Below are 20,174 nucleotides of genomic sequence, written 5' to 3' on the forward strand. Positions count from 1 at the left end.
TGGGGCATTCCTCCTGGGTTTCATGTCCAGCAGCAGCACCAAGCGGCTTTTGAGTAGGAAGAGATGAGAGACACAATCTATCTTGTAGTCAAACTGGTGAAGTCATAATATTTTTGCAGCCAGCTTTGGAAGCTGAGTCACAATGAGTGTGATTCAAGCCTTGATTTCTTACCCAAGGTAATTTTGAGAGGTGTGAAGTCAAGAAAGACCCACAGTTGTCGCTGCCTCCGTAGGAAAAAAAAAAGTCCTGAGCACTGGGCTTCTGTAGCCAAGACAGGGCTCCATCCATACCTGGAAACGTTCCAGTCTCTAACTTTATGTCCTTGACTTGCCTCAATAATGAATAACCTCATTCAGAAAACACTGTCCGTGATTTGCCTGCCTTTCCAAGCCTGTCTTGTTTTTTATCTTGGTTGTGTTAGCCATGTTTTTAGAAAGGAGAAAAATTAACTTTTTTTTTTTTCTAAAATGAATATCTTAGTAAAAATCCATGTAGCCCAGAGACTTGGAATGTTGATGATGTCTTCGTTTGGAAATGGGAAGTCTTATGTTTCAGAGTAAGTAAGCAGGAAATTACCTCTTATCTGATTCAGAGAATACTCGAAAGGAGTTCAGATAGAAATGGTTGCCTGCGACATGCCTGTAGCTTTGGTACTCTTAAATCTTTAGGAATCAAAGGCTTATAAATAAACGGCATGCAGATCGGATATTCCAAGAGAGTTCTTTTCGGGGATGAAGGAAGGGGGCCCTGGTGCAGATCACAACTTTGTTCTGAACCAGAGGCATGACTTTGAGGAAGGAGTCCAGCAGGCCAGTCCTCAGCTTCCACACCAGTAAAGTAAAGGTAATAAAACTGACTTTGCAGAGTTTTTAGGAGAATAAAAAGTTAACCGTGAGGGTAGAATGCCTAATAGTGCTTGAAACAGAGTGAGCTCCTGGTAAATCGCCGTGGTCATTTCCATGAATTATTATTATTTAAACTCCAGAGTATTTTGAGTGCTCAGGACTTTGTGTAAAATTCACTTAGACACACATAGTGAAATTGGAAACTGCAAAGAAAATTAACCAAGGTGGTAGAGGAATTGAAAGGGAGGCCTATTTAAAAAAAAAAAAAACCAGTCTGAAAGAAGCGATTCTTTACGGGGACAAGTGAAGACTGGAGGCTGCCTGCACGGCTGTCTCCAAGATGTTGGAGGCACTGATACAGGGACTAGTACACCAGCTGCGGTCCATCTCCACGGAGGGCAGCAGAACCAGAGCGTGCGAAATGGGCCAGAGCCTGAGAGGACACAATCCAAAGGGGGAGCCAACACAGAGAGCGCAAGGGGGGTGGTGCAGTCTCAAGGAAGGTGCAAGAAAAGTGCATGTCAGCACTGCCCCTGAGCTCCTGAAGCACAGGAGCCGGTCCCAGGGGTTCAGCCCGTACCCGTCTCGTGCTTGGGTGCGGGCTTGCACGCGTGTCCCACCCAGAGTGGCTGGAGGTAACGCTGGGCACTTGGTGTAGATTACTGGTTATCGACCAGAGTCAGGGTGCTTTTGTCCAGCGGTATTTTTGGTTGTCACCGCTGGGAAAGGGGTGCCATGGCAGATGGTCGCTAGAGGCCAAGGATCCTCAGGAGCACCCCGCAGTGTGTAGTACAGCCCCCAGAATGTCAGTAGAGCTACTGTTGAGAAACCCCGGCTCGAGGAGGAGAGCATCGTAGCTTGGGCTTTCTTGAGGCTCCGGCTGGCTGATGCCAAAGCATTTTTCCTCCGATTACACCAAACCATGGAACTGAATGGTTAGAAGACTGTTAAACATTTGCTATTCTAAGAAAATGTGTGGATTACATTATAATCATGTGTTTCTTAGCTGTCTGCTCTACTTTGGTTTAAAAATATTTATATTTCTAAATAAGCGACTGACTCTTTGTATAGGGAAAATAACATATGCATTAGAGCTCCGGGGAGTATGTAGCAGACAGCACCTTCCACGCTTCCTCTGGGCAGCCTTTTGCTGGCCAATTAATCGCCATATTCAAGGACTCCCAAGGCAGGGACCGCCCTGCAGTGAGAATGTGGTGGCTGAGACGAAGGCATGGCTTTGGGTGGGGAGAATTCCCCAGGGGCCAGCCTCGGCCAACAACAAAGGGAGGGCTCGCAGGGAGAGCCGCATCAGTGCACAAAACACTGATGTCTGGAAACGTTGCTACTCAGTGACTCTGAGAATAAATCACGCTTTCTTGACTTAATAATACATTGCTGTTTCTAAATAATATAAGTATATGTTGTGTGCGTCCATTTGTAAACTTCCAGAGTCTTCTGAAATCCAGACACAGCAGGAAAACACACGCTATATTTGATCCTTGCATAAATAGCACAGATTTTAATTTTATCCCAGTTATGGATATCTGGCGCGTGCGCCGATACTCTGGGCAGACTGGTGTGAAATTTAATTTGAGCAGTTAAACACAAGGGTGAGAGAGTGCAAAATAAACAAGCACACGCATTTCCAGCCCTACAGCATTTGGTATGTTAATGGGAAAAGCACCCAAATCCTCTCTCTCTCTTTTATTTTTTCCCTTGTGACAATCAGATTACAGATTGTCTGAAAAGGCACAAATCCTCCCTATCTCCCATGCCACCCCCACCTCCCCCCCCCATCCCGAATGTTGCCCGCAGCCGTTTCATTTGTGAGCTTCTCCTAGTTAGAGCTGGAGTTTTAGTGAATGAAAACGTACAGGTCCTTTGTTTTTAGATTTGTTATTAGATGAGAGAGTCCCTTGGTTTCAGGAAAACCATCTCCTTGGGAACATCTCGGAAGGGGAAACGAGTGGAACTGGAAACAGTGGGACTTAAAGGTTTTCCTTCTTGACAGGTGGGGATACAGATCGCAACTGGGCCAATTACAACCTCTGTGACCTTTGGAAAGTTACTAAGAGCCCCATTCCTCGCTTTACTGATTTGTAAAAACAGGAATACCTCCAGCCTAAGAGAGTCGCCAGGAAGGTGCACCGTTGGGGCACACAGGGGCTTAGGGAACTGTCTGTTCCCTTTCTACTTAGGGACATCTCTAGATCCAGCCCAACTAGCACATACGGAGGAACTGGAAAGTGCTAATGGTTGCTGTCAGTTATCATTACTGTGGGTAAAATGTGGCCACCATTCTCGTCCCTTCCTTTAGCCACCTCCATTCAGGAATTAACAAGCACCTGATTTCAGCCTGCCCACCTCGGTGTAAAGATCTTTCTGGGGATTAAGTACACCAAGAGGTTTTGGTCTTACAAACTCTTACCTGTACCAGAGGAAGATGCCTTTTGGGGAATGGAGGGAGGGATAGCGTGCATGTGAGTTCACAGACACAGACCCGTGAGAGGTAGCAAAACCGGCTGAGTTTCTTCCTCTATTCCAAAGACAGAGTGTGTGCTGACCATCAGTAAAAATTTCCATCTTTCCATTCAATTTGTTTCCACAGAAGAGCGAGTTGTCCCCATCGAAGTGTGCCGTTCCAAACTGTCCAAATACTTGCAGGGAGTAGTTTTCCGCTGTGATAAGTGTACCTTCACCTGCTCCAGTGACGAGAGCCTCCAGCAACACATAGAAAAGCACAATGAACTAAAACCTTACAAATGCCAGCTCTGCTACTATGAGACCAAGCACACAGAGGAACTGGACAGCCACCTGCGGGACGAGCATAAGGTACCTGGACGGGTCTTCTTGCGTCCGACCCTCGGCACCCCTGTGGGGACAGTCCTGGTGGGGAGACGGAGCTCAGTGTGGTCATGCCCGCTGTGGGCGAGTCAGAGACGTGGACTAAATGTTGCAAGTGCAGTTCCTTTTTTTCTATGATGAAAGAAATGAGAGGTCATTTTAGAAAACTGGAACACAGAGATGGGGCTAAGGAAAATCACCCCTAGTGCTCCCGCCCAAATCCACCTGCTTAGCATTTTTTATCTCTGCCCATTTCCCCTTGTTCTTCATAATTCTGATGATACCACATACGAACTATTGTGTCATCCTTTAAAAAAGTTTTTTTTTTGGTTTGGTTTTTTTTTTTTTTTTTACTCAACAGGAATATTTTTCCATGCTATTTTAAACATATCGTCAAAGGAATCGACAAACTTTTTCTGTAAAGAACCAGATAGTCAATATTTTAGGCTTTGCAGGCCAGATGGTCCCAGTGGAAACCACTTACCTCTGCCCTTTATAGCAAGAAAGCAGCTACAGACAAGACATAAATGAACGGGCATGGCTGTGTCCCAGTGACACTTTATTTACGGAAGTAGGCGGCAGGCTGGGGACCCGAAGTTGCTGGCCCTTGTTCTGATAGCCAGCCACCTTGTCCCTCAACCATGTAGGTCATTTCCAGTATTTTGCTAACTACAGAGATTTTCCAGAACCTTGCTATTCGTGTCTAAACACTATAAGGGCTGTAAAAGACGTGTCTTACTTAGGGAAGAGGATTGATAAACAATAGTTCAGTACCTGACCTAAAATAAAGGGTTTGTGGGAAAAAACACTTCACTTCCAAAGGTCTGCTGATCAGAAGGCAGAATCCTATAGGGCAGCTTCAGAGAGCTTATTTGGTATATGGGGGAATTGAGATGCTTGCTTCTGATTTCGTGGATTGCCCAGAGTCCCGAGGAGGTATAATTTGTATTAGTTTCCCGAAAAAAAGCCAATTGAAATGTTTTCTAATAAACCCAAAAATCCACAATATTGAGGGAGTGTTTACTTACAGCACAATGAGAAGGGCTTTCGATAGTTGTTTATCTTTGCTCTGTGTCGTCCTCCTCTTTTCTGGCCTTGCATATCCAGCTTATCAAGACTTTAGTCCAAATCATCTGCACCCAAGGGTTAGAATTTTTCTCCGGGGTGTCGAGAGAGAAGGCTGAGGTCTGTCACCCATCCACAATGAAATGGATTCGTGGTTACTTTTCTGCTTGGAATGCATTCATTTTCTAATGTGTCGGCCCAAAAATGAAAGCAGAGAAGAAAAGCCTGAGTTTACCTCACTGAGAAATTTTCATAGCCTTTCTTAGTCAAACTTCCTGGGCATCTCTGCCCCCAAACTCAAAGGATAATCACTCATCTATTTCAAACCAAGCTTTCTGCGTTTATGCACATGGATCTTATTTATGTAACCACTTCTGATCTCTTTATTATAGTGTTCAAGCCTTTGGGCTGGTATTTTGGGAGCGCGCAAACCAGGAAGATAATTTCTCCCGTTGTTACACAGTTGCTGTGAGTCACTGGTGAGAATGTTAGAACCATACATGCGTGGAACCAGGGGCTTCACGATACCCATCAGGGCAACGGGTTGCTCCAATAAAGAGGGCCCCAATTTAGAGCTTTTGGAACCAAACGGACCTGAGTTTGAATCTTGTCTCCACTGCTTACTATACAACTTCAGCAAGTTACTTGAATTTATCTATTTTCTGATTTCTAAATGGGAATCGTTTTATCTTTCTTAGAAGTTGTGTGAGATTAAACAAAGTCCTGGTATATCCCACACTTTGGTGAGACCCAAGGTGTTCCTCAGTCTGCTTACGAATTGAGCTATGGTACCCATCAGAAAGGCAGTTAGGTTCCCAAAGAACTAAAATATATTTAAAAATCAATAATTATACCTTGCATCTTAGATACGGTCTTTGATGTTATATTTTCACTATGCCATATTATGTTCTTTAATTTTACTCTTTCTCATGGTTGACCAGCTTATTAAGTCCAGTGAGCACCTAATTGAGGCTAAAGAATTGCCCCTTCCAGCATGTGTAATGATCTTCATCGTGCTCTCAATTGTTGTTAAGTTCATGAGACTTGTTCTTATTACTGATGGCAGCACTTTCTTTTTCCTACTTTCTAGTTCTTTGTTTCTAAATGAGGAGTACAAAATGTATTTAGAATTTTTAAAATAACTATCCAAACACTATTAAAGATTTTATTTATTTGAGAGAGAGAGAGTAGAGCAAGAAAGAGAGAGCATGAGTGGGGGTGAAGGGCAGAGGGAGAGGGAGAAGCAGACTCTCCGCTGAGCAGGGAGTCTGATGCGGGGCTTGATCCCAAGACCCTGGGATCATGACCTGAGCCGAAGGCGGACAGACACTTAACTGACTGAGCCACCCAGGTGCCCCCAAACACTATTTTATAAATAAGGATAGCAGTGCTGCTGAAACAAAAGTTTTGACTGGGAGGCAGTGACATACACTGGTGAAAAACTGTCATTTATTGGGATGATTTCAGCATTTATGAAAGGGGTATAAGAGTGTCATTGTACAATGAGCTAAAGTGAAGTTTGCTAATAATCCAAATAAAAGTCAAGGACCAGGGTGCCTAGATGGCTCAGTCTGTTGGTTAAGCAGCTGCTTTTGGTTCAGGTCATGATCTCAGGATCCTGGGATCAAGCCCCAAGTCTGGCTCCCTGCTCAGCGGGGAGCCTGCTTTTCCCTCTCTCTCTGCCACTTACACCACTCCTGCTCTCTGTCTCTCAAATAAATAAATAAAATCTTTTTAAAAAAATGTCAAGGACCCTTATAAGGCGAGAACAAGAAATGAAAGGTGTAAGAACTGGAAGGAAGAAATGAGACCACTTGGCGTTCACAGCCAAGGTGACCTTTGTACATAGAAAATCCTAAGTAATCTGTATTAAAAAAAAAAAAAAAGCTACAAGGATATTAGTGAGTTTGGCAAAGTTGCAGGGCATAAGGTCAATAGGCAAAAATCAATTCCATGTCTACATACTAGAAATGGAAATCTGAAAATGAGATTTGATTAATTTCATTTACAGTAACATCAAAAAGAATAAGATATTAAAGAATAAATTTAACATAGGAACTGTGAAAGCTGTACACTGAAAATTACAGAATGCTGAGAAAAATAAAAGAACTAAGTTAATGCAACATGTACTGTATTGGATGAGAGGACCCAGTATTGGCAGTTCTCCCCAAGTTGATCTACAGAGCCGGCAGAATCTCTGTCAAAATCTCTCTTCTTTAATAGAAGTTGACACACTGATCCTAACATGTAAATGCAGAGGACCTAGAATGGCCTAAACAGATTGGAAAAAGAACAAACTTGGAGGACTTCACCCTTCCTGATTTCAAAACTTCCCTGAAGCTGTCGTACTCCCGAGCATGTGGTATTGGCATATGGACAGATGCATGGGTCAGGGATGCAGAAGAAAAACTCCAGATAGCGACCCTCATCGATGTGGTCAGTTTCTTTTTTTTAACCAAAGGTTCCAAGATAATAGGGAAAAGGACAGTTCTTCCACAAATAGTGCTTGAACAACTGGATATCCACATGCAAAATAATGATCGTTGACCCTTAATTCACTCCTAACACAAAAATTAAATCAAAATGGATCATAAACCTCAGTGTATGAACTGAAACCATAAAACTTTCGGAAAAAGAGTAGGAAATCTCCCTTGGGTTAGGAGAAATTTTCTTAGGATTCAAAAGCTGTGGACATTGAAAGAAGAAAAATGAGTAAATTAGATGTCATCAAACAAGTTTTTGCTCTTCGGAGACACTATTAAGAAAACAGGCAAGCAACGAATTGGAAGCAAATATTTGCAAAGTAATTATCTAGCAAAGGTTTTTAACCAAAATATATAAAGAACTTTTACAACTCAATAGTAAGAAGGTAAAAATTCAATGAAGAATGAGAAAAAAATGTGAATAGACACTTTACCTGTGTGGATACAGAAATGGGAAATGATCACATGAAAAGAGGCTCGGTGGGACGCCTGGGTGGCTCAGTTGGTTAAGCGGTGAAGCGTCTGCCTTCAGCTTGGGTGGTGATCCCAGGGTTCTGGGATGGATCTGCATCAGGCTCCTTGCTCAGCGGGGAGCCTGCTTCTCCCTTTGCCTGCCGCTGCCCCTACTGTGCTCTCTCTCTGTCAAATAAATGAATAAGAATCTTAAAAAAAAAAAAAAAAAGCCTCGGTAAGATTCATCATTAGGGAAATGCAAAATAAAACAGTAAGATGTCACCTGTGAGAACGGCTAAAATTAAGAAAGACTGATAGTGCCAAAGTGTTGGCAAGGATGTGGAGAAACTGGAAATCTCATACAGCGCTGGTAGGAATGTAAAATGGCAGATTCACTTGGGAGCATTTTGGCAATTTGTTTAAAAGTTAAACACACACTTACCATCTGATCCAGCAAGTCTACTTCCATGTAAAGTGGACAGATAAACAAAATGTGCTATATCCATACAATGGGATACTACTTATCAATAAAAAGAAATGAGTCTACTGATAACAAGGAACAACATGGATACCCTCTCAAGAACATCATGTGAACTAGACAGGAGCTAGACACAAAAGATCACATATTATATGATTCCATTTACATGCAATTTCTAGAAAAGGCAAAACTGTGGGGACAAAGCAGGTTGGAGGTTGCCTGGGGCTGGAGGTTGGGAGATGGACTGCACAGGTTATGAGGGAATTTCTCTAAGAGAAGAATTCTTAAACCAGATTGTGGTGAAGGTTGCACAAATGCATACCTTTACTAAAACTCACTGAACTGTTTTAAAACAGATGACTTTTATGGTGAGCAAATTACACCTCATACCTAAAAGATGCAAGTTTCCCAGGACCTGACCCATATAGTAGGTCCTCAATAAATGCTAATTTCCTGCGGGGTTTTTTTGATAAACCTGATCCTGGGAACAGATCGATCTACAAGATGCCAGAGATCCAGATTATTGTGTAAACCGCCAAAAATAAAGTGTGCAGTAGTCTTAGCCATTGGTTCTAAATTAAGGTTTACTTCCCCGCCCGCCCCCCCCAGCAAGACTGTGTGTTGAGTGTCTTGCTCATTATATTCTTCCACTAATAGCATGAGGTGATTTTGTGTGGTGGAGGGAATCTATAGAAGAAACTAAGAGACACTGTGGGATGTGTTTTCCATCAAAGGATATTATTAAACAGAACTGGATAGCCAAAGCTGGACTTCTGAATTCTTGCCTGCAAAGCCTGGAGACCTCAGGAATGTCTCTCAAGTTGTCACACTGTATCGTTCACAGACTGGACAGAATCGTGGTACAGCAGGAAGGATCCTTGAAGCCAAATACCCTTCTAGTTAAGAACCAAATTCCCAACTGCTCTGATGCACACTGCCATGCAGAAGAGGGAAGACAGCAGCCCTCATTCCGTACGTGACACACAGCCTCTTGTCTTCTAGACCTTTATCTTCGCACCAGTGACCGAAGACTCACTTGCAGTCTCTTGGAATCTAAAGTAAATAGTACAGGCTATTTAAAATTTTATTTTTCATCCTTCAGTTCCATTTTTTTTCAATCTCACTAGGTCTTCTAGAGATGGACTGCTCTCTGTGCTTTCAATCCCTCCCTCCTCCATTCCTTCCCTCCCTCCCACCCTCACACACACAATGAAGTCCTATATCAGTAGCACCAGTTATTAGTAATGCTGGTGAGAGATGAAGACAAGATTTTTAAGAACCTTAAAGTCATGAAGAAAAAAAAACAAACCTTGAACTTCTCACATTTAAAAAACACATTTTTTTTAAAGAAAGTTTGTAAGTATATATGGTACCTTGTTAGTGTTCTTTATGGTTCTGAAGTCTCTTTGCTAATTTAAGGAACATAAAAATATATTATCTCTAACTTGGTTTGCTCATAAAATTGTCATGTTCACTATATTAAATTTAGAAGGATAGTCTATTCAGGCAATACACATTCACTAATTGAATTTACTTTGAAATGTTTTTAATTTTGTATACAAATGGAGCCTCAGGCGGCCAAACTCGAAGGAACTTGTATCTCTTACTCTTTTTGCCAGTTTGGGGGCAGCAGCAGCACATTAAGCTCAGGGGGCATCACCAGCATTTTAGTGATGCCAGTGAAATTGTTCCGGTTTCTGGACTAGTGAAATCCACGGTGGCAGAGGAGTCACCTAGAACATGTGTGTCCAGCAAAGGAAATGAGGGGAAATAAAAGAACCTTCCCTTGATTCCAAGTCATAAAACACACCTTTGGCCACATTTTTTTTGGATTGTGTTGGATTGTGTTTAATTTTGAAACTGAGTGCCAGCAGCTTTATCTTGAGCGACTCTGAGGATTCCTGCAAGCCGGGGGTTTCTCCTGAAGACAACATCACTCGAGCTCTTGCTTTCCCCTCTAGGAAGTCGTCTTGCTTCTTGATTTGTCAGCCACAGTCCCTGTTTCTTCCATGGATTTTGGAGATCAGAAGTAGAGGAGCAAGAAGGCTGGATGTGCCTGGCCGCACCTCACATGGTATTTTTCAGAAGAGTAGACATTTGAAGATGTTCTTTGCCTGTAACTTCTGAAACTGTCCACTAAACTCTCCAAAGCGAACTGCTCCTGCTTCCAAAGCTTCCATAGGACTGTTCTTTCTCTCGAGGCACTTATTTCATCCTACCTCAACTTCCACTTAACTCTTAACAAGTCTCTGTCGTGCCATTGGATGCAACGTCCTTAAAATGGAAACCATGTTATTTATCTGTCTTTTCTTCCAAAATCTAGTCAGAGTACCCTGCAGGCAATAAAGTATCGGTAGCTATTTTCTAAATAAATCAATATCTGAAATCACTTTTAAAATGGGAAATTTTAAGTACCCTGTTTGTTCATATAAGCAAGATGTAGCAGCACCATCCACATTTTTGCCCTCTGGATTTCAAGTTCAGGAGATTGGCGACAGCTCAGTTGGCCAGCAACAGAATTCTGTGACTTTTTAATGATCCCTTTCACTGGGCTTTCTTGAGTACTTGTGACTACGCTTATCCTGAGATGCTCAAAATGACTTGGTTTTTGTCTGGGCTTCTGCTAAGTTAGGTCTGGCAGAAGCATGTTTTCTGCTTCTGACTCAGTGATTACAAAAGAAGACAGATATTCTCCTTGACCTCTGTGCTCTATACCCTCCTGGGTACTTTTCCAGTCTTTATTCTTATTCTTAGAAAGGTTTTTATTTTGAAGAAAAATTCTCACAGGATACTCCTCTATTCCATCGAATTTTGCAACATTATAGTCACAGTACTTTTTTCTGCCGCCTTCTTGTGTTCAGTTGGTATCCTGTGGGTAATTTTTACATATTTCATAAGTAATTTTGCATTTCTACAGATGATTTGCATTGTAATGGGGAAAGCTGGAGCCTTGTCATATGAAGATGTGAGTTCTAATCCTGGCTTTATCACTTAGCTTCTTTTGCGTTGCTTTCCTCATCTACAATTATGGAAGGTAACACATATCTCTCATAAAAGTTAAGTGATCCATGTGAAAACAACTGGATTAATTTTTGGCACGTGATGGCTACTTGGTAAGAACGAAAACAAAATCTTTTAGAAAATGTCCAGTTTTATTCTTAGTAGCAAGCAAATTTTTATCGTTGGGTACAGCATTATGAAATTCTTTATACTATATGATCTCCCATGGTTTTTATGTTACCAGTAAATTCAAACAACATTTCTTGTATGTCAATGAGATGACCGATCTTATACTCTACAGTGAGCATATAAAGCTAAATAGGAAGTACTTGCTACCTTGGAAGAGTTTATAAGCAAGGAGGGGACACAAGCTTAAAAAAAGAACCACAAGGCAGCATGATAAGTGCTTGACAAGGTGTCTCCCAAGTAGGACGGCAGCACAGGGCACAGCAGATATGGTGTCGTGGCTTATCTCCCATAGAACTTTCATATGCTTAGCTGAATATCCCTTCTAGAAGCTTTTACAGGAGCTCTGGTCGAAATGCTCTGATCCGAGAATTCAAGATTTTTACCTGCACCCTTGACCGTCTTCTTCCTATATGAAATCATAGAGACAATGCTTTGCTTTCTCCTCTCTGATTTCATTCATTCTGACTTTCAAAGATAGGCAAAGATCGCTGGGTAGCCCACCTGGTAGTCAGAGGTTGGCAAACTCTGGTTCATGGACCAAAGCCGGCCACCTGCCCATTTTTCTGTGGCCCACCAGCTAAGAAGGGTTTTGACATTTTTAAATGGTTGAAGAAAATCAAGAGAGTACTCTTTCATGACACTTGAAATTATATGAATTCCAAACTCCAGCGTCCGTAAATGCGGTGGTCTCGGAACACAGCCATGCTCATCCATTTCCGTACTGTCTGTGGCCACGTTCAAGCTACGGCAGCAGGTAAGGAGCTGTGACAGAAACTAGACAGTCCAGAAAGCCTGCAGTACCTGCTTCTCTGGCCCTCTGCAGAGAGTTTGCTCGCCCGTGCTTTTAGGCCTTTAAAATCTTTGCAGCGCTACATATCCTCGGTGTGGGCCCAAGATGGGCATTTCTGATGTAAGAGGCAGTTTTTCCGTGTTCTCTGGTGTCACTTTTTCTGGAAGTAAAGATGTTCACTCTGGCCTTTTTCACACGAACAGACAATATTAGGTGATGTGCGCAGCCTGACAGCATGTCCCTTTAGAAGGTACGGGTGTTAAGTGAGAAGCAGGGCAAGCTCTGGAAACATGGAGGGATTCTTCTGGATCACAGTCTCCCCCATTTAATGTCTGCTAAGTAATCTGCGGACAGGGTTGTCCAATTTCCTGCCTTCGTTAGCCAGCAGGTTTGCACCGGTCTTTCCTGTAAGACTGGGTTTGCCACCATAGTATGAAAATGCATGTTCAACTTGGTAGTATTTGTAAATCATGGATGCTTCTCCCTGTAGAATAAGCCTCAAGTATGGAAATCCGTTCATATGCTAGGGAAATTCATTCATTTTGCTGAATGGTTAAAAACCAACAAACAAAAAGACAAACACAGTTGTGGAGCTTGAGTATCCAGCGTGAGCACGGGAGGGTTTACAGCGCCAGCTCTCCTGCGTTAACGGGGAAAGCGTGCTGTTGCTGGCACCTCATTCACATTCTTAGGGGCGAGTGGCCTTCACAGGGGACTTTGGGTTTGCGGGCAATCACAAATAACTTTCACGAGATATAAGGAACTATATATAGCTTTATAGTCTGAGAGATTATATTTGAACAGTCCAACCTTCAAGCTCATGTATGGTTACTTTTGCCTTCCAAAGTCTGCGAGGAGCCAGGTTCTAAATCTCAAACTCTTAGCCTTGCTGTTTCTCCCTCTCTTGTGGGCCTTTTGGGAAACAAGGTAATACATTTCTGTGCGCCTCCAGAGAAAGAAGTGAATTTCCCTCAATAAGTCTTGTGCACCAGCTACCCACCAACCTCCAGGTCCAGAAAGTAACTTACTGGTGTGTTCACTTGAGAAGCCAACCCAGACATCAATTGGAACTTGAATAAAAGTCCACGGCCTTTGACTTTGATCCTGTAATTTCACGTCTGGAAATTCTAGCCTATAAAATTAAAGCTAAACATGAAAGAAAGAAACTGTATAATTTACATACAGTAAGATTTATTGCTGCATTTTTAATAGTGAAAAGCCAGGAATAGCCAAAGTTAAACTCTTATGGGAGGAGTCAGATAAACTATAATATTATTTACTTGATAAGATACATATATAGAGACTAAAAATGATATTTATACAGAGAATGATATTTATACCATGCCGGGCATTAAAAAAGCAGGATACCCACTTGTGTTTTTCAATATGATTACAGCAATTAAATAACCTATGCAGAGAGAACAGGATTACAGAAATACAATACCTTGTTGACAGTTGCGTGTAGGTAGTTGGACTTGAAGCTTTTTCTGTTTTCCAGTCTTTGTGACCTGTATATGAAAGCAGGAGCTATTAAGTTAGAAGGACGGCATGCAGCCGGCAGCAGGTGAGCGCAGCGCCAACTCTAGCAGAGACACGTGCTGGCCGTGGAGCTGTGAACGAGCTACACAGAGACGCTGGCTATCCTCATGGAGCTAGTTCAGTGGGGGCGGCAGGCCATAAACAATGAACCGCCGAGTATGATGAGTTATATATAAAAGGGGAGGGGAGAGGGTGGAAGCATAGAGTAAGGATAATTAACCAACAAGGAATTTAGGGAAGGTCCCCCAGGTGTAGTGACACGGAAGCAAGGCTGGAAGACAGGAGTCACCGCGTGAACGAGGCAGTGGAATTTCAGGCAGACAAAGTGGCATGCGCAGAGAAAGGCGCAAAGTCAGGAGCACAGCGTATCCTGGGAACATCAGGAAGTTCAGGATGGTAGCAGTGGGCTGTAGAAGGTGGGCCAGGGTAAGAAGATAGCTGGCCATTTCTAACTACGGTGAGAAATTCAGATTTTATCCTCAGGGCAAGCAGAAACTGACATGAGTGGATTTACATATTTATTTTTACTCTCAGACCACACTGGAGCATAGATGCAAGAAGGGGCAAGAAGGGATGCTGGGAGAGGGGGAGGCTTGCCTTATTCCAGGTAAGAGATGGTGGCTCCATAGTGCAGCAAGGGGGGACCTAGAGGGTATGATGCTAGTGAAATAAGTCAGACAGAGAAAGACAAGCACCAAATGATTTCACTTATATGTGGAATCTAAAAAACAAGCAGAAACAGACCCATAAATATAGAGAACAAACTGATGGTTCCCAGGGAGGAGGGTGGTGGGGGATGGACACGGTGGGTGAAGGGGAGAGGGGCATACAGGCTTCTGGTCATAGAATGAGTCAGTCACAGGGAGGAGAGGAACCGCATGGGGAATACAGTCAATGGTACTGTAATAGTGATAGACTGGTAGTAGCTACACTGGCGGTGAGCAGAGCATAGTGTAGAAACCAATCACTGTATGGTATGCCCAAAGCTAACATAACATTCTATGTTAACTATGCCTCAATTTTTAAAATCACTATTTAAAAAAAAAAGAAATATGATAAAGTCCTACTACCTTTGAGAAATAGCTAAAATTCTAAATAATAGTTCAAAAAAAATTTTTTAATGCCCCAAAGAGGGGGCCCCTGGGTGGCTCAGTTGGTTCGGCGTCTGACTCTTGGTTTCAGCTCAGGTCATGTTCTCAGGGTCATGGGATCGAGCCCCACATTGGAGCTCAGCAAGGAGTCTGCTAAACTCTCTCTCCCTCTCCCTCCATCCCTCCCTGCACTTGCTTTCAGACATGAGCTCACTCTCACTCTCTCTAATAAATAAATAAATAAATGCAGCAAGGAGTCTTCCTTTTGTATTAAGATTAATATGGGATGGCTTATGGGGATTTGAAGTTCAGTTAGAACCCAACATTGTAAAGGGTTTTTATTTTAAAATCTTCTACTTAAATAGCAAGATTTTTTGTTTTTGCTTTTAAATCTTTTAATTACCTAACAAAGATTTTAGAAATCTTCAGGACACATAAATCCTGGGTTAGCCCCGGATGAACGTCATACCGTGGAAATGTCATGTACTCTTTTAAAACTGTGCAGATTCCAAAATGTTTTCCAACGAAGGGATGATGGTGATGGGAAAATGGGCAAATACAGGCCCCAAAAAAAAAAAAAAAAAAAAAAAAAACCAGAAGGAGGAAAAGAAAAAAATAACATTTGGTTTTGTGACAGATCTCCTTCTGTCACCATGAGTTTCTTGAGAAGCAGGGGCTCCTATACCTTGCATGGAGTCCGGGGTGTGGGGGTATCATTGTGGAAGGAAGGAATGAATGAACGAATAAGTGAACGAATGAATACGTACTGATTAAAGAAGGCATTTGAGGATTCTTTTTGACCTTTCTTGGTTTTGTTGTTTTCATTTCCTGGCAGAGGCCACCCCTCACGCCTCTTACGCACACCTGCTGATGCTCCGGCTAGAGATGGGAAATAGAGATGGTCAGAAAAGGCTCCCTTCTCTGTATTGGTCACCTAAGGATGTGTACTTCACACATATTACAAAGTTAGGTAAATTGGAGCCTTGCCTCGTTTTCCTGAAAAACCGGCAACCCAGAAAACTTTTATTCAGATATTTATCATAAATGCTATTTGGTTAAAGTGTAGACTTTGTGGCTAAACATAACTTCATAAATATGCATTTACGATGCTTGTTATAAGCGTTTCCAAAAGCCAAAATTGGAAAAGGCCACATTCCCAGAAAGGAGAAGGAAACTACATTTTGGGGAACTCTTGTGTTTCAGGTAGTGCGTTGATCCCCTTTTATGAACAGGGACACGGAGCAACTTACCCACAATCGCGTGGTTAATGGCAAACTCTGAACTTGAACTCAGATCTGTCAGACTTCAAAGTCCATGCTTCTTGTGCTCTTTTTGCTTTTATGTCATAAAAACAAATAAAGAAAAGTCAATATGGGTCTGTAGGAGTGAGGCATAGTAGATAAATCTAGATAGGCAGGTGCTGCCAACAAAAAGCTCCTCGAAGACTGTTACTGTGAACTCCTAGGAGGGAGGAAGGAGAAATAAAGATTCTGAACTCGACTCTTCCTCCTTCGCACCTCAGTCTATTAATTTTTTATTAATTTTGCAAATGACCAAAATAAGATCTTGCCTTCCCTGAGTGCTTAGTATTGTGATCTACAAAAATCTCTCTCCTCCCTCATGTTGACTTGTTTTCAGAGTCAAGTGTTAACTGATTCCCTGGACTGCGTTATTCTAGTTAGATCAATCCATCGTTTCTCTCATTTTAAAAGAGCTCTTATCCTGAGTTTTCTTTCTCCTTTTAAATGCTGCCTACCTTCTACAGGATGTTGTTGGGGCAATATTAAGTCTTTTCACAGGACTGTCTGTTGGCCCTGGTACTCTGAGTCTCTTTCCCTCCCATTTGTCACAGTTGATGACGATGTTCCCATCTGCCAGGCATATGGAATTGGTGGTGCTCAGCAAGTCTTTGTTCCAGTCTGGTCCCAGAGAGTATTTTGGGATTATCTTGTAAATTCTCCCTTTCCTCTCCTGTGCCCTCAATGTGCTCTATCTCCACTGTGGTAGCTATGGAAATCTACCTTGGAATCTAATTAGTGATGTCCGCCTTGCCTCTTCAGCTAAACTGGGAGCCTCTGGAGGCCAGGACTGGGTCTCCTTCATCTTTGTGGGTCCCTTTCCTGACCCCCAACAGGGGGAGCACAGTGCCTTCCACAGAGGAATAAGCCCATTGCTGTTGATTGGCTTGAGACATTTTGTTGGCTTGAGTTCATGCTAACCTTTCATTCCTGATAGTTCTATGCACACAACTGGAGAGATTCTGAAAATAGATGGGTCAAGAAGGTGAATTTTATGCTATTGTTGATGTGAGACCCCTAAACATAGCATCATTACAAAGTTTTCCTAGTGTGGATTTTTATTTCCCTTGGGCATTATTTGGAGGAAAGTGTGGATTCCCACATTACTCTAATCACGTTTTACATAAGTAAAAATCAGCCATAGTTAACACTTAGAGGGCTTTTAGGGGTTACCCGTCTAGATTTTTTCTCAGTTAATCCCAGCCTTAATCGATAGGTTATGGTCAGCTTCAAAAACAGTAACACTCACAGTAACAGTGTTGTTTTCCATTTATGGAGTCGGGAGTCAGTTGTCATCTGGCCTAAGCTGGGGCAGCCCACATCATGGTGAAGAAGGCTGTGACTCATGCTAGTTTTTAGGATACTTACAGAGCCTTTTCACTTCCAGAGGTATTTGAAACTTTGGTAGTTTATAAAAGTTACATCTTTGAATTTAACGCAAAAAGTGTTATTGGACACCTACTCTATACCCCAGGCTTTGTGATACTTTGATTTCCTGCTGACCGGAGCTCGTATTTTTTACTGCATTTGGTAAGGAAGGTCCAGAGTTCCTTTAAAAATGCTGGAACATGGGGGTAAAAGATAGATCCACCTTTGGAGCAGTCTAAGGGAAGAAAAGAGCCTCTTAGGCACTGGTGTTGTTTGGTCCTGGTTCCAAAAACACAGTCAAGGGAAAATGGTGGTAGAAAGATCTCTCCCTCAGGGAGAGCCCTGTTTGGTCTGTGGTTCATGATTCTGTTATTTGTTTGGACCTTTTTCAGGTGAGCCGTAATTTTGAACTGGTTGGACGGGTTAACTTGGATCAGCTGGAACAGATGAAGGAAAAGATGGAGAGCTCCAGCAGTGAGGATGACGACAAGGAAGAAGAAGTGAGCAGCAAGGCTGATGACAGAGGTTAGTCTCAGCCCTGCCCTCAGAGGCCCAGATGGCATCTAGCACGTCCGTGGTGAGACAGAAGGGAGGCAGAAGCTTGTTGGAGCAGGAACAGAAGGAATGATCCTTCTTAGTTAAGTAGCAGAACAGACTGACTTAAGAAACATGTCAGGGGCCATGTCTTAGTGAACCGTTACCGGCTAAAGGAACTCCAAGGAAAACAGACGTTTTCTAACTATAGCTATATGTTTGTTAAAAAAATATATGGGGCTGATTTGTTTTTAATAAGGAAAACTGGTGTCTAGGGAATCTTCATAGTAAGGACAGGCAGACAGTGAGACAAAGACACTGTAAAGCTATGGGGGAATGTGAATGAACTTCCCATTGAGAACTTAGGTAATATTGCCGCTGCTGGGGTAAAATTGAGGCTGTGTGAGGGGCAGTGGGTGGCTGCAAAGGACTTGAACCCTGAGCTTTTCCAGAAGTTCCTCTACCTGACCCTTTTCTTAACCCCCTTGCTGCCCTTTTTGCTTTTTGGGAGAAAGAGGGCAACAGTTTTTATTCAGCTGTGTGTTTGCAGGGAACGTTTCATGGGATTTTTGTACTATTTTTCCAATTTCCTCTGAGTCTATAATTACTTTCAAAATAAAGTTTTTCAAAAGTATGTTTAGCTGTAGGCATACATTTATGTGGTCTAGAGTTGGTGTTCTGTATTGTTCAACATAGAACATTGTGGAAATCCCAGGATGGTGCATATAAGAATATGGGTTTGGGATCTGTTAGGTTAGTTATTGCAGATTCATCAAAAGCACATGGATAACAAACGTGAAAAATAAACATTATAGATATGAGAAGAATGATGTTAGTTACCAGCATCGAGCTCCCTTATGTGCCAGATCCAGTGTTGGTGGGTTTTATATGACCCTTTCATTTATCTTCTGTAAAGTAAAGTGTTCTGCAGATGGCCTGCCTGGATTTGGCTCCCAGTTATGCTACTAAACTAGCCCTGTGACTTCGGGTAAAGTATTTTATCCCATGTGCATTTATCATCTAAAACAATAATATCACCTACCTCTTAGAGCTGTGGAAGGCTTGAATGAGATCATGTACAAGACACCAGTCCAGTTCCTGGAACATAGTAACCACTGCCACATAAATGATAACCCTGCAATGTACATGGTGTTATTATCATTTTATAAATGGGGAAATAAAGGCCCAGAAAATTCAAGAGCTCATTCAAAGGAAAGAAAAAAAAACGTCATACCTTGGAGGCTGAATTTAGGTCTTTTGGCTCCAGAGGCAAGATCTCTTTGCACTACATCCCATTTCCCCAGCCCTTTGGGCAGTGGAATGTTCTTCATGGAAGGGAACCTAACGCTGAATCCCCTTCAGGCCTCACTCTGAGGTGCACTTCTGCAGAATATCTTTGTTTTTCCTCCTTTCTCCGTCTGCAGGCCGACAAAAGCCTATTTGGCGGCCATTTCCCTTGAAGGTTCTCCCTGTTCTTTTTCCTGACCTGCCCCACTTCCACTCCATTCCCACCATGACGCCATAGCAGGAGACCACAGGTTTGCGATGTGAGGGGCCACTTGGGCCCCTCACCCTCCAGGGAAGACAGCAGCAGGGACTGCTGATTCTGCAAAGCCCCCGTGCCCATGGTCAGCCTGAAAAATGAAGGGACAAAGAACACATCCTACCATCTAGGTTGATTGCCCTTGTAAAGTTACAACTTTTATTAGAAGAGGCCATAGTGATCCATTTCTTGCAAGGAAAATGGCTATGATCTAAGGAAGCATGGTTCCTAATTTTCTTTTTCTTTTCTTTTTTTTTAAACATTTCACAAATATGTTCTTAGTGATGAATTCTTTAACGTCTGTGCACTGTTACCAGAGTTCTCTGGAAGAGGATGCTTTTGACAGAGGGTACAGAGGCTCCTTTTGCTTCATGATGCTCTGTGCCCTGCTGTTCCTCTCCAGGAAATAAATTATTCCTCGTTGGATGCTATGACTTTTTTTAATCTCTGAAGCTGAGCACATATGATTTTAGAGGTTATAAGCATGGCAGAGGCTAGAACCCCTTTTAGTCTTCCCCTCCTCTGTGATTCCTCCAAAATGAAAGCATTGCAAATTAGAAAAATGGATGGCGGTTAAGGATTGGGGGGCACCAGGCAAATTCCCTTGCTTGCCCAGCTTGACTACCCCCTTCTTATGGGCACTGGGGCATCAG

The 20,174-nt window shown here is 42.5% G+C and overlaps 1 protein-coding gene and 2 long non-coding RNA genes across 4 annotated transcripts in view; 1 reads left to right on the plus strand and 2 right to left on the minus strand.

Annotated features, from left to right (window-relative positions):
- Positions 1-20,174, plus strand: part of ZNF462 (zinc finger protein 462) — a 130,533-nt gene that overhangs the window by 105,942 nt on the left and 4,417 nt on the right. Inside the window, 2 exon segments of the mRNA XM_002916448.4 lie at positions 3,455-3,678; positions 17,837-17,969. Coding sequence (XP_002916494.4) covers positions 3,455-3,678; positions 17,837-17,969 — 357 coding nt within the window.
- Positions 3,674-7,808, minus strand: LOC117802997. The gene is made up of 3 exons (XR_004626528.1): positions 7,673-7,808; positions 4,719-4,940; positions 3,674-3,822 (listed from the first exon to the last, which is right to left on the minus strand). It is a non-coding gene; the product is annotated as an uncharacterized LOC117802997 (long non-coding RNA).
- LOC117802996 lies at positions 7,821-19,344 on the minus strand. Of its 2 annotated transcripts, none has more exons than XR_004626526.1 (7): positions 19,213-19,344; positions 19,021-19,113; positions 16,029-16,113; positions 15,546-15,657; positions 13,593-13,656; positions 13,177-13,294; positions 7,821-7,877 (listed from the first exon to the last, which is right to left on the minus strand). It is a non-coding gene; the product is annotated as an uncharacterized LOC117802996 (long non-coding RNA). The 2 variants fall into 2 exon arrangements; XR_004626527.1 differs by lacking the exon at positions 7,821-7,877 and adding an exon at positions 9,091-9,222.

This window comes from Ailuropoda melanoleuca, chromosome 7, assembly GCF_002007445.2.
Source record: "Ailuropoda melanoleuca isolate Jingjing chromosome 7, ASM200744v2, whole genome shotgun sequence".
NCBI lineage: Eukaryota > Metazoa > Chordata > Mammalia > Carnivora > Ursidae > Ailuropoda > Ailuropoda melanoleuca.